This window comes from Patella vulgata, chromosome 3 (genome assembly GCF_932274485.2).
Source record: "Patella vulgata chromosome 3, xgPatVulg1.2, whole genome shotgun sequence".
NCBI lineage: Eukaryota > Metazoa > Mollusca > Gastropoda > Patellidae > Patella > Patella vulgata.
The window spans coordinates 26066185-26083673 of record NC_065881.2 but is presented as its reverse complement, the minus strand read 5'-3'; the positions used below and the strand labels follow the sequence as shown (position 1 = coordinate 26083673).

Below are 17489 nucleotides of genomic sequence, written 5' to 3'. Positions count from 1 at the left end.
AGTATTTAAGGCTATACCACAAAATCATGTTGTATTATTTCCTGATTTATCTACCGAATTTCACTATTTTTGAACGTGGTTACGGCTCTTTTCCATTTCAATGACACGCTTACGTCACTGTCGCCACGTTATCGTTAATAGGCCTACATATAAATAATACCTAGTTCGTTGCCCCCCCCCCTCCTCCCGTATTGTTATATTTCAAATGATTTAATTTGGTAAAGTATTTAAGGCTATACCACAAAATCGCGTTGTATTATTTCCTGAATTATCTACCGAATTTCACTATTAGTTGAACGTGGTGTTACGGCTCTTTTCCATTTCAATGACACGCTTACGTCACTGTCGCCACGTTATCGTTAATACATATAAATAATACCTAGTTCATTGCCCGCGGCTGACTTCGAAAGTGATACGCATGTGTACCTGTCATTGTCTGGGTGACCAAGTTGTTTATAAAAGGGCAGTCGTAGGTTAAGACTGGACAAACAAAGACTAAATTCAGAATTGATAACCGGTCTTACAATCTACCCATAATGCTTCTGTCTTTGTGTCCACAAACAGGAGAGAGAGACGAACTGTCAACTTTTCGTGACAGATACCAACAAATGACAAAATGAACGTTTGATGAAAACTATATACTTGTAGAAACTCTTGTAGTTTAGAAGCCAAGAAGTAAAACCATAACTTTTTGGCTAGAAGTTTGCGAAAATGGCGAGTGCGACGATGGACAAAAGTCAGTTTGTTGTGAATGGAAAATATCGGCTGGTGAGAAAAATAGGCAGCGGTTCCTTTGGTGATATTTATTTATCGAGGAATGTGTCAAATGGCGAGGTTAGTGGTCTGTGGCCAAGTGATTAGTCAAATCGTTAATCCTAATCCCATTCAGAAGGTGTTTGTAGGTATTGACTTCTAGCTGTTAAGAGAATCCATGCAATATGTTGAATAACGACTGGGCCAGTATTATTACCCCCCTTAACCATGTGATGTACAGTAGACTGAGTAGGCTATACACTGTTCATGATTATATTGACTCCAGTTTAAAATGAAGCATGGATTATTTTACACGGTGAACTCTTTCTTTTTAGTGTCAGATTTATTACAAAATCTTAATCTGAACAAAGGGCTGATATTATCTTATTGATAAGGTGTACCATGTGTACTGCCGGTTTTGGTCCAACTCTTATTTAGTAGAAATGAATAAATAAATAATGTTGCTGTCTGAACTGTCGTAAATTTTGAATGGATTTCTTCGATTATGAACAAACTACTTAACTTTGGTTATTATAAAAAAGTTCTCTCTTGAAAAATTTGACGTATTTACTGGTTGAAATCAAAACAAAGCGCAATCATTTCAATCGTTTGAGTTTGGACCTGCTGTCACCCCTTTATACAAGATGATCTCTCCCCAAGTGTGGCGTAATCAGCTTCCATTTTGGTATTGCTTGATACAAAAAGTTTGTGGGAATTCAATTTTTCAAGAGAGAACTTTTTTCTTCGTTGGGGATATTTAATTGTGCAATGGATTTTATTTAACGGGAGTTGATTTCAAATACACAGGTAAGTTTATAAACCAAAGTTAAGTAGTTTGTTCATAATCGAAGGAATTCGTTTAAAATTTACGGCGGTTCAGACAGTAAAGTAATTCTGCTAAATACACAACATAATATCTTCTGAACTATGCTAGTATGTGTATTTACTCATGAATCAGTCCTGAGTAAGGAAACAACTCCCTTAAATTGTAGCAAAATTCTAGATGGAATTTATCATTTATAATGGAAAATCAATGTCAGAATGCCATTTAGATGCATGTGTGTTTAGTCATCAGTATAAGAAAACAGCTACTATATGACTAACATCATATGACTAGGAGATCATTCCAAATACCCTCAATAATAGCAGCCTAATTATTATCCAATTATTTTACTCTTTATTTTTCAATAGACTGGTACATATGTTTGTGAAAGGTGTAGTAGTCATTTGTGTTTACCAAATTACTGAGAAAATAGACTACCTATAACTATTATTCAATACTACACATCATGTCTTCCATTATTTGTAATTTAGTACTACACACTACATATAGATACATCCATAATAAGTACAAATATTACAATTTCTAATGGGGAGAGCAGGTCTGTAGCAACTGGGCAGACACAATTAAGGGGGTGGAGATATTATGAACCATGTACATGTACCAACAAATAAATTTTACATACATGTATTAAACTAAAAATTATACAATTTATTACATGTAGTTCCACATTTAATGTAGAAATCATAGGCTGAGTAATTGAAGTGAATCAAATCAGAATGAGTAATCGATTTCATGTACTCAACTGCTTCATTCATAATACATGATATTATATACAAAACAGTGCAATGCAACCAACACCACTAAGCATGTACCAGTATAGCAAATACATGCACTGGAAAGAAGGGTGAGGAGAGGAAATATCTAAATTTTTACATGTAATCTTCATTTGAATATCATATTTGCTTTGATATATTTGCAGGAATTAGCAGTGAAGTTAGAATCACATAAAGCTAGACACCCACAGTTATTGTATGAAAGCAAACTTTATAAATTATTACAAGGAGGAGTTGGAATACCACATATGAGGTATTTTATATATATATATAGAACACAATAATGTTTATCTATACACCTTGAGTGTATTGAACATCTGTACATCAGCATCTTTAATTTCGGTTCTGATTATAGATGCCTTCCCACTTACAAACTGTGTCATTTGATACATGTATTTGGACTAAAGACATATTCAAACTAATTTATCTGTCAAAAGATTGCTTCAAATGCCTCCCAAAACATTTTAATGAAAAGAAACTATGGTAGGCCTAAGCCGTAAAAATCTATTTAAAGCATGCTTGTCACATGACTTGAATGAGGGAGGGTCGATGTTTTAGCTTGTACATTTGTATTTAGCGTCACTCACTGTACATTTACCATAAATATCAAAGCCTAAGTAAATTTTTTGATTATCTTCTGCCAACTTCTTTTCCCACCGTTCAGTTTCTGAGTTTTCTGTACATTTAAATCTCTCACTGTTCTTACAATCGCTAGCCATATAATCACACATACTTGTATCAAGTGCTCCCTACATCACTCAAGCAGACACAAGCCAACAGGTTGCCATTTAGTGTCACCCTTATATTTTTGTACTGGCAGACCCCGTGGGTGTTTTTCAGGGAATCCAGCAGTAATGTCATTGTAAGATTTGTAGTGTCTACTTTCCATATATACCAAATTTACCATACTGTTATTGGAAATACAGTAACTAATGTATACATTGTATAAACTTTCGAGGGAAGTTTAAAACCAGTATAGATATCAGTGAGAGCCAAACATATGAATGGTTTTAGTGTAGTCATACTATGTAATTTACCCATTGCCATCTTGGTTGTGCATTCTTTACATCAGTTTATGGATATGCCTAATTGAAAGACCACAAGCTGATAAGCTATGGGAATCCAACTGCTTTTGATATACTTGTAGACTGTAGTTATTATGGTTTCACCAGCTTTGTTGTCTTTACTACACTAGGATGAAGTGAGGGATTGGCCAATGAAACGGTCTGTTACGATAAACCACTAGAAACATCAACTGACATCATAAGGTCAAAAGCTGCTCTTATGACACCTTACGCTACAACCGATCCGATCTTCATGTAGTGTAGGCCATCGAAAGTATAAAAAAACAAAACGAATATAGATCTGTATTTTAAACAGATTGCAGTTTTATCAAATAGATTTAAATGCCTACATTGACCTACTTATTACTTTCTTATGGTTTATGATATTTACAATCAGGTCATTAATCAATCATGGTGAACTGAAGTGCACTTGATGAACCCTAGATTGATGAATTTTTGTGTCAAACTGTCCTATTTCTGTATTATCATTAATAATGAACTGGGGGGATATAATCTGTTTATATACATGTATATTGATTGGTTATGAAGTCATCATATATTATATACCTAAGCCTGTATTTCCACTCCTTAGTTGTTAATTGGTGTATGTTTTGGGAGGAGGGAGAACAATAGCTTCTTTCTACCCTGTAAGGATGGGTAATATATGTACTAAAAGTACATGTAGGATCTGCAAACATCAAGTAATTAAAGGTACCTGTTGAAGATAGGATTACCAGGTATTATCAGTTATAAGCCCTTGAAGCTGTCCCTATGTTATTCCTAGCTAAACTGATTCTGAAAGAACTGGTTGATAATGTATTTGTATGGTATCAGCTTACATGGTCCCCTTCTGACAATGTAGAATCAGTGGTGGATTATATCGATCTTCCATAAACTTAAAGGGGGAGCTGGTGGCTCAGTACGGTGCTGGCTCACTAAACTGGAGATCTGGTTCGATCCTTGTAACTGCCGAGAAAATTCCTCTATTTTCCAGTGTTTTCCCCTCGTAAGTGGTGCATTATATTATAGAGGGCCTAGCCAGGAACAATGTCTCTCAGCATTTGGATGAGACAAAAAACCATGGTCTGGTATACATAATGAGATAGACACAGTACACAATATAAAATAATCAGATTATCAGTAGACATGTGACTTGTCATATCTTCAGTCAGGGCCCTTGCTGGCCCTAACACACCCTAGGTCTCCTTTAATGATTCTCCCTCACCATCTGACAAACAGAATTCTCAGATTTCATAAACCTAGTAACCATACATGCTATACCGGTTACTGGGCAAAATCATATGACTTAGATCTTTACCCTCACTAAATTGCCTGGTGCGGCCTTTCCAATTTTTTTAATTGATAGATATAGCCATTATATTATATTTTTTCTTGCCATAAAAACAAGAAATTGAATATGATAATGAAAATTGTTAGATTACAAACATCAATATAGCTGTCGGCCTTCGGCTATAAGAAATAAGTACATGCATATCCACTTCCAAGATGATCCATTCAGAACGGTGGCCCTTATGTGAGTCACAAAAAGTGGACGTGGCACCGCCCTTTCAAGGAAGGAGGGTGTATGAACTAAAACCAGTGGGTGTTGTCCCTAGTGTGTCAAGTTAATTTATTAAGAATTGCGCCCACACAATATTAACATAAAAGTGGGCATGACACTGACCCTAGGGGGTGGGGGTGTGCATGGAGCAATCCTGTTACTGAAATGATTGATCATGCTGAATGTAAAGCAAATCTGTTAATAATTGCTACCTGTATAGTATTTACAAACAAAATATATTTTTTTATACGCCCACATTGAAATGTTGACGTATATTGCCGTCGCCCCCCGTCTGTCCGTCTGTCGGTCCGTCCATCGTCCACAATTTCTTGTGAACGCTCTAACGCCAAAAGTTATCATTCGATCTTTGTGAAATTTATATGCATTATTAAGATTAGTGAAATGGAGAAGTCTATTGAATTTCAGCAATTTCCGTTTATTACGTCTAGAGTTATGGCCCTTGTTTCACTTTATTGATCCTTGTGAACGCAAAAAGTTATCACCCGATCTTTGTGAAATTTATATGCATGATTTAAATTAGTGAAACGAAAAAGCCTATTGAATTTCAGCAATTTACAATAATTACTTCTAGAGTTATTGCTCTTGTTTCACTTTGTTAAACCTTGTTTATGCTCGATTGATAATAGTTATCATCCGATATGTATGAAATTTATATGCCTCATTTAAATTTGTGAAATTTTGATACACCCAAAAATTTGGCATGGGTTTGTCCTTGGTGGGTGGCCATCCACCACAAACAATTTGGATAATCATTAGGGTGTAAGGAAAGGAATGAGTATGCAAAGTTCCATGATGATTATTAAAATTTACGGCCTGTCCCTGTAGACAATACACCCAGAATTTGTGCGTGAATCATACTGTGTGTGAAATTGCTTTATTTAACGTCCGCTAATTTGAAAGGAAAAAAAAACAACCTAAAAATATATTTTCTAAAATTCTTTTAATTTTAAACATACATTATGCAAGAGCTAAATCTGCCTATTGCAGGTCTTTCTTTGGGGGGTTGGATGGCTGAATGGTTAGCGTGCGCGCGCTGTATCATAAAGTCTGTCATTGAGTCGACTGGCGTGGTTTCGAATCCCCGGCGAGTAGGGTCGCCTGTCCAACCTCGTGGGTTTTCTCCGGGTCCTCCGGTTTCCTCCCACTGCTAAAGACCCCTACGCGCAAGCGAATTATGTAAATAAAATTAAACCATATGTTAGTCCCGAAATGACCTAGTTTGTGTCAAGTGGAGTTAAACCCCATTTTTCTCTCTCTCTCTCTCTCTCTCTCTCTCTCTCTCTCTCTCAGGTAGGTCTTTCTTTGGGCCTGAAATGTTTTCTAAATTATTAATTAGACATTAATTAACTGATCCAGGCCATAATCAACTCTCGATGGCATCGACTTTCTCCGATATTTAATAGATTAGAACGGTTCAGCCATATTTTGATTTAATTTAAAAATGGAGGAGCGAGACTTAGCTTCGAACATCCAATATGATGGTTGAAATTATTATAACAAGAATGGCTAGCTCTTTATCTAAATCTTAAATAATGTATCTTTAAAATTATATTGTTTTCACATATATCATTCTAAGTATTTTTGCGAAGAGTTAAAGAAAGATTCTTATAGAGTAAGACTATTGCACATTGCACTGTCTTAAACTTCCAGCAGGATAAGGCTTGGAGATGAGGGGAGGCCTTCTCAACCTTGTGGGTTTACTACGGGTACTCCGATTTACTCCCATAGGAAAGACCCCTGCGTGTGCACTAAGATAATAAAAATAAGGCAACTTGTCTGTGATATCCAACTTGCAGAATCGGGCATTAAACACCAAAAAAAGAATTATACAGTTGTATGATGATAGATCACAGAGGCGAAAATAACATTTGACAGATCTTTAATGCCTTTTCTTTTGAGCTTACAAAAACTTAAAAATTACAGTCCACTAATAAAATTTATATTTTGGAAAAAAAAATGCATTTTTAACAGTCAAATCAGTGTTACTGTTAAAAAGATCTCCTGCATTAGCAAAATAAACCTACATGTAGATATTGGACACGCATTGTGTCAAGCATTTATCTGTGTGAATTAGGCATAGACATAAAGAATAAAATCTGTTGCCATATCAGTGTGAGAGAGAAAAAAAAATTATCAGTGGTCTTGAACTCATTCATATATGTAGGCCTACTTCACCTTCAAACACATCATGATAAGAAACCGCTATTTTCTGCTCCTCTCCATGGAGATTTAGCCACTGAGGAGCATAGTTGACCACATAATTCCAACTAGTATCACTAAACTGAACTAATTTGCCAGGATCCTTGATTGCTTGATGGATAAGGCACTCGTACTTAGAGAAATGTCAAAACATTGAAAAAATCATCGAACACGCTGCTTTGTTGATATTTACATAAGGACGATTTTTCTGTTATCTGATTGTCTGAAATACTCTAGTCCAGAACTTTTAGTTCAAAATTCTCCCAACCTTTTCACTGGCGCATTAATATGACGGTGAAAAGGACCAAGTCTGCAAAAACAAAAATAATTAAAAGTTATAAAAATATTTTGAAGCAAGCACTCACAGAAAACAAGGTGTGATGAACTGTCATTATTCATTTTATGTATTTTTAAATTAGTCTGTGCAGAAAAATGACCAGAACTAAGCCATTCCACCAGAGTAAACAATAACTCGCTCCGGTCTACGGCCTATGGTACATGTATATGTATTTTAATTATCAATTGCTGTAGGAATAAACATTATAATGAAATGTGTTCATCTGTTAGAAACTGAATGAAGAGTTGCTTGTATGAAGAAGTTTAATGTTGTTTATTTGTATTAGTGTTTACAAATCTCATACCTTAGCTTGTATCTACAAACAACAAACAGCAAAGTCAGTAAATTCATTGTAAATGTAGACAGGCGTGTCATATAGGACTACTGATTTCTGTGACTGATACCAGCAGTGAGAGTGCTTTAAGAACAAATAGTTTAAAACAGTGGCTGTTGGTAGGGGTTTGGGTGGCAGAGTGATGTACATGCAATAAGAGCACTGTGGATCGTAAGGTCTGTCATCAATCAATTCAAGTGTGGTGGATTCAATACCATACTTGTATGTGACACAGAGTAGGACTCGTCTGCCTGACCTTATGTATTTTCCCTCTAAGCTCTCTGAATTCCTCCCAAATTATTGAAATATAGATATATAACAGATGTTATGCCTTCACTCTCTTTATATATATTTGTGTAACAGAACATAATCAATATCTTCAATGATAAATAATTAATGTTACCTACTGATAATATACCTACTGAGTGCATATAATTGTTATTTATTCTCCTTTGAATAATGGTTTATTGTAGCAGCCATGTTAATGTTTTCTCCACTGTATTAATATTTTATTACAGGCTATTACACTCCACCAAGAATAGACTTTTAAGAATGCTTGAAGATATTTGTTGACACACATCTTCAAAAGCAAGGCATAATTTTGTACTCGACTTTGATAATCAAATTGCGTTACTGTTGTCAGCCATTTCTTTATCTAAATCTTACATAATGCATCTTTAACAATCACTTCTAAAGGCCAAAAATGAAAACATCCAAATTTCTCTTATGCACTTTCATCTTCTTTTTGATGCAGGAAAAATAATCCATTTCATTTCTGATGTGCTTGACACTTGTAATAATCATAAGAATTCAGCTGATGGGATGCAAGTGGGTACTTTTCAAATCTAGATAACTGTAATGAAATGCTGTTCAGCTATCAATTAGTCATTTTATACAGTAAGATCTTCTATATAACCATGTTTCATTCATTCTCTTTTATATGGTGTATTATATATTGTAGATGGTTTGGTTCAGAAAGAGAATATAATGTACTGGTGTTAGATCTACTTGGACCTAGTTTAGAAGATTTGTTTAATTTTTGTTCACGGCGGTTTACCATGAAGACTGTTTTAATGTTAGCTGATCAGGTGAAGTCATTTTTATATGCCCACATGAAAATGTGGTTGTATATTTCAGTCCTTCATGTTTATAAAATTGTGCGGGAGCCATAAAAACCTCCTGATACCTTGAATATATGCAGTTTAAAAGTAAATAAAAACTGAAAGTAGTTTATTAATCTCAATATTTAGGAGAGCGATTTAGCTAATTTGCAGGAGTCTTTAATGACTCCTTCGAAGGAAAACCGACGTGTCGATTGGAGCAGGAGCAAAAGCTCCCGTTAAACGTGAAGGACTGATATTGCCGTTGCCCCTGTCCGTCGTCCTCAATTTCTTGATAACACTCTACAGAGTACATTTATCATCAAATTGTTTTGAAATTGATATATGTTGTTTACATTAGTGAGATGATAAAGCCTATTTGATTTTAATAAATTCTGTTAATTTTTTCTTGAGTTACATGTATGGCCCTTTTTTCACTTTGTTACACCTTGTGAACGCTCTAACGACAAAAGTTATCTTGTGATCTGTATGGGATGTATATACATCATTTATATTAGTGAAACGAAGAAGCCTATTAAATTTCAGCAATTTCTGTTCATTACATCTAGAGTTATGGCCCTTGTTTTTCTTTGTTGGACCTTGTGAATGCTCGAACAACAAAAGTTATCATCCGATCTATATGAATTTATATGCATTATTTAAATTAGTAAAACGAAAAAGCCTGTCAAATATGAACAATTTCTGTAAATTACTTCCAGAGTTATGGACCTTGTTTTATTGAATATTGTGAACGATCAAATGGCAAAAGTTATCATCTGATCTGTATGAAATTGTCTTGTAAATGCCCCCCATTACCTGCAGAGTATAAATATGTGGCAACCCTTGTCGACCGCTTGAACGATTTAGCCGTTGGGGGCGTATGATTCATTTCCTGGCAACCTATCTTGTTTATATTTGTTGTGTGGTTGTATAGTTATAGATTTTCTATAGATCAGTAAATGAGTTGTGGGCATACAAATATGTTTGTTTACTCCTAGACAACATCTATTGATTTTTTTTTATGTAGAACTTCATTTTTTCTCCAATTAATATTTAAAGAATGAGACTACATGTGTTTATTGGTTTCGCCCAAAGCTTATTTTCATTTTAATTGTTTTTCAGATGATCAATAGAATAGAGTTTGTACAAAATAAAAATTTTATTCATCGAGATGTTAAACCAGATAATTTTCTAATGGGTATTGGTCGACATTGTAATAAGGTGGGTTCTGCTCCATAATATTTTTGTAAATGATGTATAATTTCATACTTACAACTCATGTTGAGGATTTATATGCGCCCACATTTATTCATAATCATTAGTTTTTCAGATATTATGCTTTGTTGTCAAAAATTTTAATATACTTATTTATTTTTTCAGGTTTTTATCATAGATTTTGGTTTAGCAAAAAAATATAGAGATAGTAGAACAAAACAACATATAGTTTACCGTGAAGATAAAACATTAACAGGTACAGCTAGATATGCTAGCATTAACGCACATTTAGGTATAGAGCAAAGTAGAAGAGATGATATGGAAGCTTTGGGTTATGTTCTCATGTACTTCAATCGAGGTTCTCTACCATGGCAAGGTTTAAAGGTAAAAGTTTATGCTTATTTTAATTCATCGCAATAACTAACTTCAACTAAATATTGCAGTAGGTCTAATCCTTTTTATACGCCCACATTTTCATTATCCGATTTTATTGAAACTTGAAATGTAAGTTTACAACCCAAAGATCTCGGTTCCTTTCGATATTCGTGCATATCGGACCGTAACTTCCTGAATTATGGCCCCTGATTGTACGAAAAATCACGTTTTTAGCTTGTGGACCCTATAGAAGTCATAATTTTTATCCGATTTAAAAAACCGTTCTATTATATCACCGTTACACCCTAAGGATGACTGAGTTTGAATTTCGTGAAAATCGGCCCAAAATTGACAGACAAAATGGCCGCCATTCGTTCCCAAATAGTGCAAGAATATGGTATATCAAGGTTGTGGACCCTATAGGGGTCACAATTTTTATCCGATTTTGTTGAAACTTGAAATGTAAGTTTATAACCCAAAGATCTTGGTTCCTTTCGATATTCGCACATATCGGACCTTAACTTCCTGAATTATGGCCCCTGATTGTATGAAAAATTGCGTTTTTAGCTTGTGGATCCTACAGAGGTCATAATTTTTATCCGATTTAAAAAAACGTATTATTATATCACCGTTACACCCTGAGGACGACTGAAAATCGGCCCAAAATTGACAGACAAAATGGCTGCCGTTCGTTCAATTCCTTTCGATTATGCGCATATCGAATTGTAATTTCCTGAATTATGGCCCTTGATTGTAGGAAAAATCACTTTCTTGTTAGCTTGTTCTCTATCCATCTCTCGAAAATGTGGGCGTATCCTGCCTGGCAGCCGCTGGTTTTGTTTTAGATATTTATCAACTACTGGCAGGCGGGTTGACTGCCCTGGAGAATGCAACCATGCGGACAGATCATTTCAACTTTCTATTTTGTATATTTATGTCTATCTATTTATACATTTAATAAAGTCAATGCAGAACAATGATCACTGGCTTTTATGAAATCATATAATTATGCATTAAGGTTTCACCTTTATTTCAATGGGAATTGGTTTATTATATGTTAAGCTATATGCAGTACAGTTTGGGGTCGGTTTAATTTAAAATTTTAATGGGAGTTACAGGCCAGTAATTTTTTTGTGATCAAATCATGACAAAACCTGCTCAAATGAAGTCCTTAGAACGATCTACTACTGTGGCTGGAGCAAGACGGAAGATATCGGTAGTGGAACCATTTCTATATATCGGTTTGTCACAAGTTAGTATTTGTAGGAGCCCATTCGTAATTTAGCCATATATATCCACACTTGCCTTCTCCAGAAAATTTTGAAAATTCAGAGCTGAAAAATGGCATCTGTGGACTATTCTGGTTTACACTAGGTTTAGTAGAAATCATAGAGAAGTGGGGTGGGTTTTTGGGGCAATAACAACAAGCATGTTGAGCAGGTGTCAATGTTACAAGTCATTTATAGCACGCTTCATTCGTTAACAGGTTTAACATCTTGACCTACGGTCTCCATGTTTAAACCTGTCAACTCATGAAAGCTGTGCTATAAATAGCACTTGTAGTATACACTGTTAAGTTTTATAATGACTGTGGTCATAGATAAGAACAAAGTCATTATCATCCTCAGTATCCCCAGTGTACTCATTCCGTTCTACTCCACAATACCCTGGGTTAATCCAAAGGGTTTCCACGATTTCAAGTTATATGCCCTGGCCTTGATTGTAGCTAAAGTCTACAAACCAATCAAAAAACAGTTTACAAACAATACAAACTAGGCGTTCCTTGTTCGTAGATAACCATATTCATGTCCATTTACTGAATGATTTGTGTAAATAATGTATATATTTCTAATTCATTTATATTTAATTGTATTATCAAAATCTGTAGTATGTTTTGCCGATTTCAAATATGTATAACATCTATATGTTTGACTTTTGTTATTATTATTACTATTCGGTCTTTGTCTGAAATATTTCATTCTGTTATGTTTATTATTATTGAACTTATACTTGGCCATTTAATTCTCAATAAAACTCCACTCGGCAAACCTCGTCAGATTCCGTTACTCTACATCTAGCCTCGGCTGTATGACTGTAAGTGATATGTACCTACACCTATACAATTGTGATGCGGCACCAGTTTACTTATTAGGAAAACTTGCTGCTTTTAAAAAGAAGTTATCAAAATTGCAGCGTTTGAAGTGTGTGTAGAATTTTCAGTGCAAAATTGTCCTTGTTTGAAGAAAATCGGATAAACTTGAAAGAAAAACAGCTTCAGACTTTGAAATATTTGTATGATAAAAACATTCTTCAAAGGTGTCGTCATGGGCAACGTCGTTGTAATTTGAGAACTTGAAAGTAGTTCCAGTGGCGGACTTTGTCATTCAGCCGAGGCTAGATGTAGGGTACTGGAATCTGCTGAGGTTTGCCGAGTGAATAAAACTCCTGAACCTACATACATATAAACACCTGTCTGGTCTTCATTAATATATTATAAAATAGTTGTAATTTGTTGTTAATAAATATGCATTTAGGCTACCTTCTGGATAATTCCTAACCTTGTCTCTTGAAGGGGAGCCTTTGCGTTTTGCTTGCTTTACCTGATGAGAGTTACTTCCCTTTGCCAACGATTTATGGGATTGGTTGATAAAGATAACACAATCATCAAGGGTGGATAACTTGAAAACGTGTCCCCCCATAGTTTAACCCAGGGTTAGTGGAGTAGAACGGAATATGACCACTAGGGATATCGAGGATGAGTCATTATAAACAGGCTTTCATTACAGTGGAGGCTGACATATTGTAAAAGATAGATAACTCTTAATAAATAGAAAGATAACTCTACCAATAGGGATAGGGTTGGCACAGACCACAATTATTTGACATTATGTAAGATATCATAATCCTCTTTAAAATTATTCTTTCCAGATAACTGATTTAATGGCGGATGTATTGTACAGTAACATGTTTGTTCAGCAATTATACCTACTTAACAATGTCATGGTCAAAACATCTTGGATGCTTGTCTTTCATCTTTGCTAACAGTATTTCACAACATATTTTTTAACAGATTTAAGAGACGGGATGCATAGAAGCATTTTGAGGACTTGTAATTTGTTGACTTTTGTATTGTGTGAAATGTTAGATTATATATTTGATACAATTTTCACTAATTACATTTCATTTTTTTTCAGGCTGCAACAAAAAAACAAAAATATGATAAAATTAGTGAAAAGAAAATGGCCACTCCTGTTGAAACACTTTGTAAGGTAAGAATGAACTTCAACAAAAGAATTGTTATTTGTACACAGTGTGTAGCCTATCTTCATGAAACACAATATCCTATTAATTTTCAATAGTTACTTTCATTTATTACTTAGGTGGATTGTTCAGTATGGCAAAAGAAGAGCAGTGGATAGAATTTTGTATAACTCAGTTGGATCTTATTTACAAATTGCTATACATGATTTCTTGATAATGTTAGCTGTTTTAGAACAAGCATGAACAACATTGCTTCTGGTAAGCATGTTATAAATCAAGAACTAAGATGTCTTGAGTGCAATAACCTAGCAAGTTTTCTTACACATTAAATTGACTTGGATTTATGACAGATAATGGTTTTTTTGTTTGTTTTTTTTATAGGGATTCCCAGCTGAATTTGCAATGTATTTAAATTATTGCCGTGGTTTACGGTTTGATGAAGCTCCAGATTACATGTATTTACGTCAACTATTTCGTATTTTATTTCGAACATTGAATCATCAGTATGACTATGTGTTTGACTGGACAATTCTGAAACAGAAAGCCTTAGTTAGTCCTAATCTAGTTAGACACAATGGTAAGTTACCAGTATTTCCATTCATAATTTAATGGGGGGGGGGGGGTGATTGTCGAGTGGTGTAACATGTTCGTTTCAGATCTTTAGGTCTGGCTTGGTTTCGATCTGTAGGCTACCTTGTGGGATTTCGCTGTGTCATCTGTTTTCCTCCCACTGTTAAAGAGAATTATTGAAATAAAATTGTGCCATATGTTAGTCCTGTAATAACCTAGTTTGTGTTTATGCTATTTTTCAGGTTATTAAAGAATGTTATTAATGAAGAATTCAAATTCCAGGCTAATCTCCAAACCATTTTTGTTACATATCCACTACTTACACTGGTTAAATCCATCCTTCTCCATGTATCGCCTTATGATGATGGAGGTTTAAATGTAACGATCTCAACAATATTTCATATCAAAATTTCATTTGTAAATAATACATTTAATTTCATTGTGATTTGTAAAGATAATTTTTGAATTGGAAGAATTATTTAAGTAGTAATTTCATTGTGATCTGTAAAGATAATTTTTGAATTGGAAGAAGTATTTAAGTAGTAATTTCATTGTAAAAGTAATTTCTACTAACATTCTCCTCCAGTGCCATAGTGTGGTGGTTGATATTATGTGATACTGGTTGGTATGAATAGTGTATGGGACCATAACTGCATCTGAGACTGCATGGATCACGTTTTTAGCTTGTGGACACTCAAGAGGTCACCAGTTTCTTCCAATTTTGATGAAACTTGAAATGCAGGTTTAAAACTCAAAGATCTTGGTTCCTTTCGATATTCACACATATCGGATTGTAACTTCCTGAATTATGACCCTTGATTGTACAAAATAATCATGTTTTTAGATTGTGGTCCCTCTAGAGGTCACAATTTTTATCCGATTTAAAAAAAAAGTTCGAATATATCACCGTTACACCATAATGTATATTATGTTTGAATTTTGCGAGAATCCGATCTAAATGTCTGGACAAAATGGCTGCCCATTGTGCGCAAATACTGTAAACAGTGGCATAACACGTTGTGGACCCTCTAGAGCTCACAATTTTTAGCCGATTTTGATGAAACTTGAAATGCATGTTTATAACCCAAAGATCTTGGTTCTGTTCAATATTCGCGCATATCAGACTAATTTCCTGGATTATGGCCCCTGATTGTACAAAATACCGCATTTTTTTAGCTTGTGGATTCTCTAGCTAGAGGTTACAATTTTTATCCGATTTTAAAAATCGTTTAAATTTATCTCCATTCCACCATAATGAAGGTTGAACTCGAATTTCAGGAAAATTGGAATGAAAATGCCCAACAAAAAGGTCGTTCTTTGTACGCAAATTGTGTAAAAGTGTGTAACACGAAGGTTGTTGACCCTCTAGAGGTCACAATTTTTATCCGATTTTGATGAGACTTAAAATATATCTTTATATCCCAAAGATTTCAGTCCCTTTTAATAGTTGGGCATTTCAGACCCTGATTGTACGAACCAAAAAAAAATTTTTTTTAGCTTGTTCTCTATCCATCTCTTTCAAAATGTGTGTATCTGGCCTGGCAACAGCTGGTTGATAATTACTGTCAGATTTTTGTCTCTTAATCAATTTGGAGATGCTCTAAAGGCTAAAATTATTATTCGATTTACTTGAAATTTATACACATTATTGGTACATGAGATGTTGATTTTTAATAATTTTGGTAACAGTTTTGATAATTACTACATGGGTTATTGCTCTTGTTCAGTGTTTAATGTTTTACAAATGCTTGCATTACGTGCAAAATAATAAATATGCGACAACCTTTGTGGACTGCTCCAACGACTTAGCTACCATGGACTTAGCTACAATGGACGTATTTTTCTAATATGTGTTAACCTTGTCATGAAATTTGGTTTTGTTAACTTATATTCTAAGAGTTTGGTTGTTATCCTTGTTGTTAAGTTTTTTTCCATTTGACAACTATAGTATATAATACAGATTGTCATGAAAAGGGTAGTCATCTTAAGTGATAAAATATGTGACAGTTTTCAATTGATATCATCTTAGGATTACAGTATATATATAATGGTAAAGCTTACTTATGTTGTAAATATTCATATTTAATCTGTAAATTATTCATTTGTAAATATTATTCAACCATTAATTTTAAATAAAATAAGAGCTCCTGTGGACTTATGCCCACCATTATTTATTGTTGGAATTGTCATGTTCATTATAAAAAAATGTTTATACCATATAAGGCTGGGTGGCTAAATGGTGATATATTTGCTTAAAGTCTTGTTCAACCTGTTTGCCATAATTATGTGGCATCCTAAAACAATTTAGAAAAAAGAGCCGAAGTGGACTTAATTGCTCATCAGTGAGTTGTATTAAAGCCATTAATATGTCTAGGAATTGTCAATATTTATCTATCTTATATACACATTTGCAAATCCGCCATTCTGATAAAATGTAGAAGCATGAAAGTAACCAAATTTTCTTCTAAATCAGACTTGCAGGACTAAAACAGTTGAACAAATCTGAATAATCACCACTCAAACAAAACATATGTAAGGCCCCCTATTTGTTTGGAATCCAATGAGTGGTTTAGAAGTGATCAATTAAATATGTCCCTCCCCGGTTCCTCTAGAAACACTCTTATTAAAATTGGTAGTTTATTTGAATTTCTAAACTATCTGCCAATTTGAGGTTGATCCTACATCATTTAAGTAAATAGTCCCGTAGGCGTACGAGCTGGGGCCCCCCCCCCCATTTTGGGCACCAAATGCTGGGAAAATTTGGGCACACAATTGTACTTTGTAAAATTTGTATAAAAAAAAAATATTGTATTCTTGAATGTGTCCAATTTAACAGCGAATTTATTACTATTATGTAACATACTAAGAACCTAACTACATTTTTTGGGCACCAACCACCACCGCCCCCCCCCCCCCCAGTCAAAAATTTCCCTGTACGCCTATGAATAGGCCTATGTACAATCACCATCCAAATTAGCCATGAGTTGTATTTGACAAGAATTTAATGTAAAAGTACATATATCCCACATATCGTCCAATATCAATAGGGTTCATCCTCTCACCAATGTCTTCATTTAATACG

General features: G+C 34.5%; 1 protein-coding gene across 1 annotated transcript; it reads left to right on the top strand.

Annotated features, from left to right (window-relative positions):
- Positions 1-525: 525 nt before the first annotated feature.
- Positions 526-16577, top strand: LOC126816808 (casein kinase I). Its single transcript, XM_050543545.2, has 8 exons — positions 526-834; positions 2517-2623; positions 8848-8974; positions 10109-10207; positions 10367-10585; positions 13771-13845; positions 14219-14414; positions 14650-16577. Exons 1-8 carry the CDS (start codon positions 712-714, stop codon positions 14655-14657), a joined length of 954 nt encoding a protein of 317 aa, XP_050399502.1. The 5' UTR covers positions 526-711; the 3' UTR covers positions 14658-16577.
- Positions 16578-17489: the final 912 nt, after the last annotated feature.